The sequence below is a fragment of the Mytilus edulis genome, chromosome 7, assembly GCF_963676685.1.
Source record: "Mytilus edulis chromosome 7, xbMytEdul2.2, whole genome shotgun sequence".
Lineage (NCBI taxonomy): Eukaryota > Metazoa > Mollusca > Bivalvia > Mytilida > Mytilidae > Mytilus > Mytilus edulis.
In genome coordinates this window covers 87,934,641-87,949,268 of record NC_092350.1, presented here as the reverse complement: position 1 = coordinate 87,949,268, position 14,628 = coordinate 87,934,641, and the positions used below count along the sequence as shown (strand labels likewise).

General features: G+C 33.8%; 1 protein-coding gene across 1 annotated transcript in view; it reads left to right on the top strand.

The window, feature by feature from the left end:
• The window catches only part of LOC139482718 (uncharacterized), a 45,848-nt gene extending 42,156 nt beyond the window's left edge, over window positions 1–3,692 (top strand). The window contains exon 13 of the mRNA XM_071266784.1: window positions 240–3,692. Coding sequence (XP_071122885.1) covers window positions 240–622 — 383 coding nt within the window. The 3' untranslated portion in view covers window positions 623–3,692. The remainder of the gene's footprint in view (window positions 1–239) is intronic.
• The last annotated feature ends 10,936 nt before the right edge of the window (window positions 3,693–14,628 follow it).

The window sequence follows — 14,628 nt, the reverse complement described above, 5'->3', positions numbered from 1 at the left end:
TAACTTCCTCTTAAGTCACGAAAGGTCATTAGATATCAAAGGTGCCAGGACTATAATGCAATAGACAAGATACGCGTTATATCTACACAAAAGATTATCCAGTGATGTTCAGTTCAAAACAGTTACAAAGCTAAACAAGTACAAAGTTGAAGAGCATTGAGCACCCAAAACTCCCAAAAATTGTACCAAATACTCTAATCTATAGCACTTAAAAAATATGTCTTTTTTATATTTTGTAGGTTTATCAGACTGGAATGTTCCATTGTATAAAGTTCGTCTACAGAAGAATTACCTCAAGGTTATTACTAATATACAACATGAGAGCATAGTAGATCATCTAATATCAAGAGAGGTAGTGTCAGTTGATGATCGGGAAAAGATAGAATCTGGTAAAACTACACAGGAAAAGAACAGGATTTTAATGGACATGCTTTTGCGTAAAAATGAACAAGGATTTAATGAATTTCTCAAAGCCCTTCGGAAAGACTCAATTTATGCAGACCTAGCAGAGCAAATAGAAAAGACAGAAGTTACTAGCACAGATATGGCAACTCTTCATAAATGTAATTTCTTTGAGAAAGAAAACTTTACACAACAAAGTAAAGACAGCTTACACCAGTAAACAATTACTAGGAGAAAGTATAGTCGATCTAATGTTCAAGGATTTATTCACCATCTACTATACTAGTGATAAAAATATTTATATTAAACATACGTCATGGCATGACAGATACAAACATATGTACTGATACCTTTTTACGAGTGTTCAATCCTAAATTTCACTACACATTTCCAATTGACATGGCTAAGTAGTTACTGTCATTGTTTTATTGTGCCATTTTGATTTTTTATAGTGATTTTGATTATATATAATACAATGTTGACTGCTGTACCCTTATTGTTGACCATCTGACCTATTATGTCATGTCTGTTTTCTTTGTTCACATAGTGTTGTCGATATAATTGAATTTTTTGCGACTGTAATACGAGTGGAAGGTTTAGCTAGCTATAAACCAAGTTCAATCCATCATTTTCAACATAAGCAAATGCATGTACAAAGTCAGGAATATAAAAGTTTGAGCTTTTTATTTTGCCATCTGATTTGGGACTTTCCGGTTTGTATATTTCTCTGAGTTTCTTTATTTTTGTCATTTAACTTGTTACCAATGTTCATTCCTAAACAAATAAGATAATTATGAAACAGTTATAACATATTTTGTTCAAGAAAACATGTTTAAAGTATTTCAATAGAGTTTTTGGAAACCAGTAATTGTCACAGTTTATTAAGGCCACAAACGTCAAGGGGAATACACCTTAATTTGTTTGATAATACAAAATTAAGTACACAGACAATTTGCAGATATGATATTTTGTGAGCTGGTGATACCCTGAAAACTTAACATCTGCCAGCAGTGGCATCAACCTATTGATTGTAAAAACTTGTAAAATATAATAAGTTTATAATTTGTTATGCTAGTGTGTCAATCACCTGCGTTCAGATATCAATTAACTTTAAAGTAATCTTCATTTGCATAGTTAAATATAACCAGTTAGATGTCGGACAGAGGTCAACTGATAAACTGCTACATTGAAATTGTTTGCTAAAAAGATGGCTATTATTATTTCATTCTTCCTGTAATGTCTAGGCAAGTATCCATCTATATTTGTAATTCCCCGTTTATGTTCTCCTCTTATATTTGATGCGTTTCCCTCAGTTCTAGGTTTTAGCCCTGATTTGTTTTGTTCTCGATCGATTTAGTAATTTCGAACAGCGGTATACTACTGTTGCCTATATTAACAAAGGTTGCGCTTCTGTAAATATAGACAGTGCAATTTCTTATATTGCCTTCTTTTACATCATAAATTGTACCATGTTTACTATGCAGTTTCGTAAGAATGTATATCCCAGAATGGAAAGTTAACTTGTACTACTATTTTTTCAAAGGTCAAAACATAAGGCTGTGCAGCATATTTTCAACATCTATATACCTCATATTTCTAAGAGTTTATACAAATACTAAATGTATGTACTTCCTCTCCCTTCCTACTCAGAATTTAGTTTGGCCGCTATTCATGTGTAATTATACTGGTTAAGTTCCCAAGGTGTATCTCTTTGAGATGAAATATATAGTTCATATCTAAGAACTAGTAAATAAACAAAACAAAATATCTATCAATAGTATATATCTCCCCAAAAGAGGCGTGGTTTGTGAAACAGCTGTATTTTTTTAATTACAACCTAAAGGTAATGTAAAACTAGATACAATTTACTATTTTAATAAATTTTGAATAACCTACATAGATACAATTAAGTTATTACTAGTTTCCTTTCATTCGTAACTTTGTATATCAATCACTTAAAGCTGTTCAATAATACCTTAATAGGTAAATTAGTTATAAATTTAAGTCTAATGAATACTAAAGTATGCACATATGAAATAACTAAATCAGAGACAAAATGTTGTCCTTCATGCATTTCTAAATTCTTGACAGTAGCTTGCTGTAAATGTAAGCATGTAAATAAAAATGTGTCTTCATCAATAAGGTTTTGAACAAAAATGCAACGATATGCTCATATTATGTAAATATAGTTATTGCTTAAGAAAACAATGTTTTTGACATATAAACGCATCTGTTCTATCAAATGGAATTATTTTTCATTCATCAGAAAAATGATTTTAAATAAGGTTTTGAACAAAAATGCTACGATATGCTCATATTATGTAAATATAATTATTGCTTGCAAAAACATTTTTTTGACATAATGCATCTCTTCTATCAAATGCAATTATTTTTCATTCATCAGAAAAATGATTTTAAATCCAAATAGATTAGTGTCAATTGTTTGGTTATATTATATAATGCAATATTTGAAAGTGTTTGAGAACATATCACAAAACATTTATGGACTTACAAGGAATCAAATTGTGCGTTTCTACACCATGTGTTGTTTGTTTGTGTTTAAGCGCAATGCTATACAACTTTGTAATTTTTTTTTTTTTATTATATTCAATTATATTCAATAGAGATTAGAGTTTGTGAGGCACCTCATTGGGGTGTCCGAGTGATCATATAATCACAATTTCTTTACCAATATAATCATAGAATCATCAATTATTTTTCTAAACAAGATAATCAAATAATCAAAAATACAGTCTTAGATTATCAAATTATTAAATAATCATAACATATTTGGTCTAGTAACCAAATAACCACTTAAAAAACAGCTGAATAAAGACATAATAAATAGGTGCCTAATAAATAACCCTATAACCAAATAACCACTATAAAAACATGTGAATAGAGAAATTCTCAATAAGCCCACGAGGAGGCTTTTTGTCAGATATGATTTTGCAACAACAATAATAGTTTGATTTCATGATTGATAATTCTTTTCTTGCACTCAATCACCCGAAATGTGTACTTTAAAATCTTATGACAGATGTGTCATTAATTTGTCAACCTTTTTCAATGCTTATACATTTTGCCTTCAAACAGTTAGCTATAAATTAGTACAACTGTTTCATTTTAAATACATAGAAACTTTGTAATTTACAAATTTAATATGTATTGATACAGTTGTGTCTTTTGTTTTTGATGTGATTATTGTAGCACTATATGTGTGTAAGTAGTGTCTTATATTTGTATATATGTATAAACTGTTTGTGAATTCCACTACCCTTAAAGATATAAGAAAATACTACATACAAGATCTTGTTCTTATTTATTAGCTAAGAAATCAAAGCAGCAATGACACAGTGATACTCACAAACCAATCATTCACTTAAACAAAACAGGGGTAAAAGATACCAACATTGCTATTTCTTAAGGGACTTTCCGTTTTGATTTTGCTATTTCTTAAGGGACTTTCCGTTTTGATTTTTCTATTTCTAAAGGGACTTTCTGTTTTGAATTTTGCTATTTCTAAAGGGACTTTCCGTTTTGATTTTGCTATTTCTTAAGGGACTTTCAGTTTTGATTTTGCTATTCCTAAAGGGACTTTCCGTTTTGAATTTTGCTATTTCTAAAGGGACTAACAGTTTGATTTTGCTATTTCTGAAGGGACTTTCTGCTTTGATTTTGCTATTTCTGAAGGGACTTTCCGTTTTGATTTTGCTATTTCTTAAGGAACTTTTGGTTTTGATTTTGCTATTTCTTCAAGGGACTTTCCGTTTTGAATTTTGTTATTTCTTAAGGGACTTTCCGTTTTGATTTTGCTATTTCTTAAGGGACTTTGCGTTTTGAATTTGCTATTTCTAAAGGAAGTTTCAGTTTTGAATTTTGCTATTTCTAAAGGGACTTTCCGTTTTGAATTTTGCTATTTCTAAAGGGACTTTCCGTTTTGATTTTGCTATTTTTTAAGGGACTTTTGGTTTTGAATTTTGCTATTTCTTAAGGGACTTTCCGTTTTGATTTTGCTATTTCTTAAGGGACTTTGCGTTTTGAATTTGCTATTTCTAAAGGGACTTTCAGTTTTGAATTTTGCTATTTCTAAAGGGACTTTCCGTTTTGATTTTGCTATTTCTTAAGGGACTTTCAGTTTTGATTTTGCTATTTCTAAAGGGACTTTCTGTTTTGATTTTGCTATTTCCTAAGGGACTTTCCGTTTTGAATTTGCTATTTCTAAAGGGACTTTCAGTTTTGAATTTTGCTATTTCTAAAGGGACTTTCCGTTTTGATTTTTCTATTTCTTAAGGGACTTTCAGTTTTGATTTTGCTATTTCTTAAGGGACTTTCCGTTTTGATTTTGCTATTTCTTAAGGGACTTTCCGTTTTGAATTTGCTATTTCTAAAGGGACTTTCAGTTTTGAATTTTGCTATTTCTAAAGGGACTTTCCGTTTTGATTTTGCTATTTCTTAAGGGACTTTCAGTTTTGATTTTGCTATTTCTTAAGGGACTTTCCGTTTTGAATTTTGCTATTTCTAAAGGGACTAACCGTTTGATTTTGCTATTTCTGAAGGGACTTTCCGCTTTGATTTTGCTATTTCTGAAGGGACTTTCCGTTTTGATTTTGCTATTTCTTAAGGAACTTTTGGTTTTGATTTTGCTATTTCTTCAAGGGACTTTCAGTTTTGAATTTTGCTATTTCTAAAGGGACTTTCCGTTTGATTTTGCTATTTCTTAAGGGACTTTCCGTTCTGATTTTTCTAGTTCTGAAGGGACTTTCTCTAAAAATGTCCTGTACCAAGTCAGGAAAATGGCCATTGTTATATCATAGTTCGTTTCTGTGTGTGTAACATTTTTACGTTGTGTTTCCGTTGTGTCGTTTGTTTTCTCCTATTTTTGAGTGTGAACTCACATTACTATAAGACGTGTCATGGTACTTTTCTATCCCAAATTCATGTATTTGGTTTTGATGTTATATTGGTTATTCTCATCGGATGTTGTCTAAGGCTTAGTCCGTTGCTGTGTGTGTTACATTTTAATGTTGTGTCGTTGTTCTCCTCTTATGTTTAATGCGTTTCCCTCAGTTTTAGTTTGTTACCCCGATTTTGTTTTTTGTCCATAGATTTATGAGTTTTGAACAGCGGTATACTACTGTTGCCTTTATCTAATACCATATGTACAAGGTCAGTAAATTCCATATGGGGCGATAGTCAGCGAAATAAGGAGTTTACTGACCCTGTATATATATCGTTCTATAAGATAACTTTAAAAATAAGGAGATGTGGTATGATTGCCAATAAGATAACTATCCACCAAAGTTCAAATGAAGTGGAAGTAAGCTATTATAGGCATACCGACTTCAACAATGAGAAAAAACCATACCGTATAGTCGCGGCTATAAAAGGTACCTACATGAAAAATATGAAAAAAATTAATAGAGAAAACTAATGGACTTATTTACAACAAAACAATTTACAGTGCTCTAGTTACATCGACTTTGTCGAACAGTTTTCCAGATCATTTCAAGACGAAAAACAGTTTTTCTGAATTTAAAAACTTACTTAATTCTTGGAATGGTTCAAAATGTGGCTGTCCACATGCATTTGATTTCTAAGTCTTCGCTATTATACCGCACAGCTCTGCAACTCATTTTTGTTTATTATTATGCTGCTTTCCATATTTTTTACTATTTATTTATGAACTCAATTTTTTAGCTTATATGAATTGCATTGATATCTAGCGCTTATTTTTTGAACTTTTTAAATTTTACTGCAACTGACTTGCCGTCAGATGACCCATAGAGACGCTTGTCACATGAGCTGCTGATGGTTTATTGTCGAAAAGTTCTTTTTAAATTCTTAAATATATTCATTAATTTACGTACAATGGGTTACCTGAAAGCATGGTCATCATGGTCATATATAAGGTTGCTAGAAATGTGAAATTTTGGTTGTTGCATGACTTTTGGATTTTGGTCCTCAATGCTCTTCAACTTCGTAATTTATTTGGCAGTTTTAACTTTTTTAGGATTCGAGCGTCACTGCTGAGTCTTTTGTAGACGAAACGCGCGTCTGGCGTATATACAAAATTAAGTCCTGGTATCTATGATGAGTTTATTTATTGAGCTGTATGTTTTATATTAGCATGATGCTTTGGTTATTTGTTTTACATACGTTTTTATATTCCGTAAAAGCTCACCAGAGCTTATGTTTGTATGTTTTATGCTATGCCGAATCATAATAAAGTTTTCCATGTCTATGTCTATGTATCTCGGAATTTTTGTGTTCTTCTAATAGCATAAATGTGATTTGTTGATCATAATCTTAAATTTTCGTGCTCATGTTTAAAAAAAAACATTGTTCCCCCAGCTTCAGCATTTGACTTTAATTTTGTCTTGTCAAAGTATTAAAGAACCGCGGTTTTGTCTTTTTTTGTTTAATTAATAACGAAGTATCAAATGACCTCTTTAAAACTAGTTAACACGGACGTCTTAAAGGAATGGGTTACATGATTTGTGTGATCTATACATCTTCGTACAGCTTACCTCTTTAAAACTAGTTAACACGGACGTCTTAAAGGAATTGGTACCATGATTTGTTTGATCTATACATCTTCGTAGAGCTTACCTCTTTAAAACTAGTTAACACGGACGTCTTAAAGGAATTGGTTACATGATTTGTGTGATCTATACATCTTCGTAGAGCTTACCTCTTTAAAACTAGTTAACATGGACGTCTTAAAGGAATTGGTACCATGATTTGTGTGATCTATACATCTTCGTAGAGCTTACCTCTTTAAAACTAGTTAACACGGACGTCTTAAAGGAATTGGTACCATGATTTGTGTGATCTATACATCTTCGTAGAGCTTACCTCTTTAAAACTAGTTAACACGGACGTCTTAAAGGAATGGGTTACATGATTTGTGTGATCTATACATCTTCGTAGAGCTTACCTCTTTAAAACTAGTTAACACGGACGTCTGAAAGGAATTGGTACCATGATTTGTGTGATCTATACATATTCGTAGAGCTTACCTCTTTAAAACTTGTTAACACGGACGTCTTAAAGGAATTGGTTACATGATTTGTGTGATCTATACATCTTCGTAGAGCTTACCTCTTTAAAACTAGTTAACACGGACGTCTTAAAGGAATTGGTACCATGATTTGTGTGATCTATACATCTTCGTAGAGCTTACCTCTTTAAAACTAGTTAACACGGACGTCTTAAAGGAATTGGTTACATGATTTGTGTGATCTATACATCTTCGTAGAGCTTACCTCTTTAAAACTAGTTAACACGGACGTCTTAACGGAATTGGTACCATGATTTGTGTGATCTATACATCTTCGTAGAGCTCAGCTTACCTCTTTAAAACTAGTTAACACGGACGTCTTAACGGAATTGGTACCATGATTTGTGTGATTTATACATCTTCGTAGAGCTTACCTCTTTGAAACTAGTTAACACGGACGTCTTAAAGGAATGGGTTACATGATTTGTGTGATCTATACATCTTCGTAGAGCTTACCTCTTTAAAACTAGTTAACACGGACGTCTTAAAGGAATTGGTACCATGATTTGTGTGATCTATAAATCTTCGTAGAGCTTACCTCTTTAAAACTAGTTAACACGGACGTCTTAACGGAATTGGTACCATGATTTGTGTGATCTATACATCTTCGTAGAGCTTACCTCTTTAAAACTAGTTAACACGGACGTCTTAAAGGAATGGGTTACATGATTTGTGTGATCTATACATCTTCATAGAGCTTACCTCTTTAAAACTAGTTAACACGGACGTCTTAACGGAATTGGTACCATGATTTGTGTGATCTATACATCTTCGTAGAGCTCAGCTTACCTCTTTAAAACTAGTTAACACGGACGTCTTAAAGGAATTGGTTACATTATTTGTACGATCTATACATCTTCGTAGAGCTTACCTCTTTAAAACTAGTTAACACGGACGTCTTAAAGGAATTGGTTACATGATTTGTATGATCTATACATCTTTGTAGAGCTTACCTCTTTAAAACTAGTTAACATGGACGTCTTAAAGGAATTGGTACCATGATTTGTGTGATCTATACATCTTCGTAGAGCTTACCTCTTTAAAACTAGTTAACACGGACGTCTTAAAGGAATTGGTTACATGATTTGTGTGATCTATACATCTTCGTAGAGCTTACCTCTTTAAAACTAGTTAACACGGACGTCTTAAAGGAATGGGTTACATGATTTGTGTGATCTCTACATCTTCGTAGAGCTTACCTCTTTAAAACTAGTTAACACGGACGTCTTAAAGGAATTGGTTACATGATTTGTGTGATCTATACATCTTCGTAGAGCTTACCTCTTTAAAACTAGTTAACACGGACGTCTTAAAGGAATGGGTTACATGATTTGTGTGATCTTTACATCTTCGTAGAGCTTACCTCTTTAAAACTAGTTAACACGGACGTCTTAAAGGAATTGGTACCATGATTTGTGTGATCTATAAATCTTCGTAGAGCTTACCTCTTTAAAACTAGTTAACACGGACGTCTTAAAGGAATTGGTAATATGATTTGTGTGATCTTTACATCTTCGTAGAGCTTACCTCTTTAAAACTAGTTAACACGGACGTCTTAACGGAATTGGTACCATGATTTGTGTGATCTATACATCTTCGTAGAGCTTACCTCTTTAAAACCAGTTAACATGGACGTCTTAAAGGAATGGATTACATGATTTGTGTGATCTATACATCTTCACAGAGCTTACCTCTTTAAAACTAGTTAACACGGACGTCTTAACGGAATTGGTACCATGATTTGTGTGATCTTTACATCTTCGTAGAGCTCAGCTTACTTCTTCAAAACTAGTTAACACGGACGTCTTAAAGGAATTGGTTACATTATTTGTACGATCTATACATCTTCGTAGAGCTTGCCTCTTTAAAACTAGTTAACACGGACGTCTTAAAGGAATTGGTACCATGATTTGTGTGATTTATACATCTTCGTAGAGCTTACCTCTTTAAAACTAGTTAACACGGACGTCTTAAAGGAATTGGTACCATGATTTGTGTGATTTATACATCTTCGTAGAGCTTACCTCTTTAAAACTAGTTAACACGGACGTCTTAAAGGAATGGGTTACATGATTTGTGTGATCTATACATCTTCGTAGAGCTTACCTCTTTAAAACTAGTTAACACGGACGTCTTAAAGGAATTGGTACCATGATTTGTGTGATCTATACATCTTCGTAGAGCTTACCTCTTTAAAACTAGTTAACACGGACGTCTTCAAGGAATTGGTACCATGATTTGTGTGATCTATACATCTTCGTAGAGCTTACCTCTTTAAAACTAGTTAACACGGACGTCTTAAAGGAATTGGTTACATGATTTGTGTGATCTATACATCTTCGTAGAGCTTACCTCTTTAAAACTAGTTAACACGGACGTCTGAAAGGAATTGGTACCATGATTTGTGTGATCTATACATATTCGTAGAGCTTACCTCTTTAAAACTTGTTAACACAGACGTCTTAAAGGAATTGGTTACATGATTTGTGTGATCTATACATCTTCGAAGAGCTTACCTCTTTAAAACTAGTTAACACGGACGTCTTAAAGGAATTGGTACCATGATTTGTGTGATCTATACATCTTCGTAGAGCTTACCTCTTTAAAACTAGTTAACACGGACGTCTTAAAGGAATTGGTTACATGATTTGTGTGATCTATACATCTTCGTAGAGCTTACCTCTTTAAAACTAGTTAACACGGACGTCTTAAAGGAATGGGTTACATGATTTGTGTGATCTATACATCTTCATAGAGCTTACCTCTTTAAAACTAGTTAACACGGACGTCTTAACGGAATTGGTACCATGATTTGTGTGATCTATACATCTTCGTAGAGCTCAGCTTACCTCTTTAAAACTAGTTAACACGGACGTCTTAAAGGAATTGGTTACATTATTTGTACGATCTATACATCTTCGTAGAGCTTACCCTTTTAAAACTAGTTAACACGGACGTCTTAAAGGAATTGGTCACATGATTTGTATGATCTATACATCTTCGTAGAGCTTACCTCTTTAAAACTAGTTAACACGGACGTCTTAAAGGAATTGGTTACATGATTTGTATGATCTATACATCTTCGTAGAGCTTACCTCTTTAAAACTAGTTAACATGGACGTCTTAAAGGAATTGGTACCATGATTTGTGTGATCTATACATCTTCGTAGAGCTTACCTCTTTAAAACTAGTTAACACGGACGTCTTAAAAGAATTGGTTACATGATTTGTGTGATCTATACATATTCGTAGAGCTTACCTCTTTAAAACTAGTTAACACGGACGTCTTAAAGGAATTGGTTACATGATTTGTGTGATCTATACATCTTCGTAGAGCTTACCTCTTTAAAACTAGTTAACACGGACGTCTTAAAGGAATTGGTACCATGATTTGTGTGATCTATACACCTTCGTTCAGCTTACCTCTTTAAAACTAGTTAACACGGACGTCTTAACGGAATTGGTACCTTGATTTGTGCGATCTATACATCTTCGTACAGCTTACCTCTTTAAAACCAGTTAACATGGACGTCTTAAAGGAATGGGTTACATGATTTGTGTGATCTATACATCTTCATAGAGCTTACCTCTTTAAAACTAGTTAACACGGACGTCTTAACGGAATTGGTACCATGATTTGTGTGATCTTTACATCTTCGTAGAGCTCAGCTTACTTCTTCAAAACTAGTTAACACGGACGTCTTAAAGGAATTGGTTACATTATTTGTACGATCTATACATCTTCGTAGAGCTTGCCTCTTTAAAACTAGTTAACACGGACGTCTTAAAGGAATTGGTACCATGATTTGTGTGATTTATACATCTTCGTAGAGCTTACCTCTTTAAAACTAGTTAACACGGACGTCTTAAAGGAATTGGTACCATGATTTGTGTGATTTATACATCTTCGTAGAGCTTACCTCTTTAAAACTAGTTAACATGGACGTCTTAAAGGAATGGGTTACATGATTTGTGTGATCTATACATCTTCGTAGAGCTTTCCTCTTTAAAACTAGTTAACACGGACGTCTTAAAGGAATTGGTACCATGATTTGTGTGATCTATACATCTTCGTAGAGCTTACCTCTTTAAAACTAGTTAACACGGACGTCTTCAAGGAATTGGTACCATGATTTGTGTGATCTATACATCTTCGTAGAGCTTACCTCTTTAAAACTAGTTAACACGGACGTCTTAAAGGAATGGGTTACATGATTTGTGTGATCTATACATCTTCGTAGAGCTTACCTCTTTAAAACTAGTTAACACGGACGTCTGAAAGGAATTGGTACCATGATTTGTGTGATCTATACATATTCGTAGAGCTTACCTCTTTAAAACTTGTTAACACGGACGTCTTAAAGGAATTGGTTACATGATTTGTGTGATCTATACATCTTCGTAGAGCTTACCTCTTTAAAACTAGTTAACACGGACGTCTTAAAGGAATTGGTACCATGATTTGTGTGATCTATACATCTTCGTAGAGCTTACCTCTTTAAAACTAGTTAACACGGACGTCTTAAAGGAATTGGTTACATGATTTGTGTGATCTATACATCTTCGTAGAGCTTACCTCTTTAAAACTAGTTAACACGGACGTCTTAAAGGAATGGGTTACATGATTTGTGTGATCTATACATCTTCATAGAGCTTACCTCTTTAAAACTAGTTAACACGGACGTCTTAACGGAATTGGTACCATGATTTGTGTGATCTATACATCTTCGTAGAGCTCAGCTTACCTCTTTAAAACTAGTTAACACGGACGTCTTAAAGGAATTGGTTACATTATTTGTACGATCTATACATCTTCGTAGAGCTTACCCTTTTAAAACTAGTTAACACGGACGTCTTAAAGGAATTGGTCACATGATTTGTATGATCTATACATCTTCGTAGAGCTTACCTCTTTAAAACTAGTTAACACGGACGTCTTAAAGGAATTGGTTACATGATTTGTATGATCTATACATCTTCGTAGAGCTTACCTCTTTAAAACTAGTTAACATGGACGTCTTAAAGGAATTGGTACCATCATTTGTGTGATCTATACATCTTCGTAGAGCTTACCTCTTTAAAACTAGTTAACACGGACGTCTTAAAGGAATTGGTACCATGATTTGTGTTATCTATACATCTTCGTAGAGCTTACCTCTTTAAAACTAGTTAACACGGACGTCTGAAAGGAATTGGTACCATGATTTGTGTGATCTATACATATTCGTAGAGCTTACCTCTTTAAAACTAGTTAACACGGACGTCTTAAAGGAATTGGTTACATGATTTGTGTGATCTATACATCTTCGTAGAGCTTACCTCTTTAAAACTAGTTAACACGGACGTCTTAAAGGAATTGGTACCATGATTTGTGTGATCTATACACCTTCGTACAGCTTACCTCTTTAAAACTAGCTAACACGGACGTCTTAACGGAATTGGTACCTTGATTTGTGCGATCTATACATCTTCGTAGAGCTTACCTCTTTAAAACCAGTTAACATGGACGTCTTAAAGGAATGGGTTACATGATTTGTGTGATCTATACATCTTCATAGAGCTTACCTCTTTAAAACTAGTTAACACGGACGTCTTAACGGAATTGGTACCATGATTTGTATGATCTATACATCTTCGTAGAGCTCAGCTTACCTCTTCAAAACTAGTTAACACGGACGTCTTAAAGGAATTGGTTACATTATTTGTACGATCTATACATCTTCGTAGAGCTTGCCTCTTTAAAACTAGTTAACACGGACGTCTTAAAGGAATTGATACCATGATTTGTGTGATTTATACATCTTCGTAGAGCTTACCTCTTTAAAACTAGTTAACACGGACGTCTTAAAGGAATGGGTTACATGATTTGTGTGATCTATACATCTTCGTAGAGCTTACCTCTTTAAAACTAGTTAACACGGACGTCTTAAAGGAATTGGTACCATGATTTGTGTGATCTATACATCTTCGTAGAGCTTACCTCTTTAAAACTAGTTAACACGGACGTCTTAAAGGAATTGGTACCATGATTTGTGTGATCTATACACCTTCGTAGAGCTTAACTCTTTAAAACTAGTTAACACTGACGTCTTAAAGGAATGGGTTACATGATTTGTGTGATCTATACATCTTCGTAGAGCTTACCTCTTTAAAACTAGTTAACACGGACGTCTGAAAGGAATGGGTTACATGATTTGTGTGATCTATACATCTTCATAGAGCTTACCTCTTTAAAACTAGTTGACACGGACGTCTTAACGGAATTGGTACCATGATTTGTGTGATCTATAAATCTTCGTAGAGCTTACCTCTTTAAAACTAGTTAACACGGACGTCTTAAAGGAATTGGTACCATCATTTGTGTGATCTATACATCTTCGTAGAGCTTACCTCTTTAAAACTAGTTAACACGGACGTCTTAACGGAATTGGTACCATGATTTGTGTGATCTATACATCTTCGTAGAGCTTACCTCTTTAAAACTAGTTAACACGGACGTCTTAAAGGAATGGGTTACATGATTTGTGTGATCTATACATCTTCATAGAGCTTACCTCTTTAAAACTAGTTAACACGGACGTCTTAACGGAATTGGTACCATGATTTGTGTGATCTATACATCTTCGTAGAGCTCAGCTTTCCTCTTTAAAACTAGTTAACACGGACGTCTTAAAGGAATTGGTGACATTATTTGTACGATCTATACATCTTCGTAGAGCTTACCCTGTTAAAACTAGTTAACACGGACGTCTTAAAGGAATGGGTTACATGATTTGTATGATCTATACATCTTCGTAGAGCTTACCTCTTTAAAACTAGTTAACACGGACGTCTTAAAGGAATTGGTACCATCATTTGTGTGATCTATACATCTTCGTAGAGCTTACCTCTTTAAAACTAGTTAACACGGACGTCTTAAAGGAATTGGTTACATGATTTGTGTGATCTATACATCTTCGTAGAGCTTACCTCTTTAAAACTAGTTAACACGGACGTCTTAACGGAATTGGTACCATGATTTGTGTGATCTATACATCTTCGTAGAGCTTACCTCTTTAAAACTAGTTAACACAGACGTCTTAAAGGAACGGGTTACATGATTTGTGTGATCTATACATCTTCATAGAGCTTACCTCTTTAAAACTAGTTAACACGGACGTCTT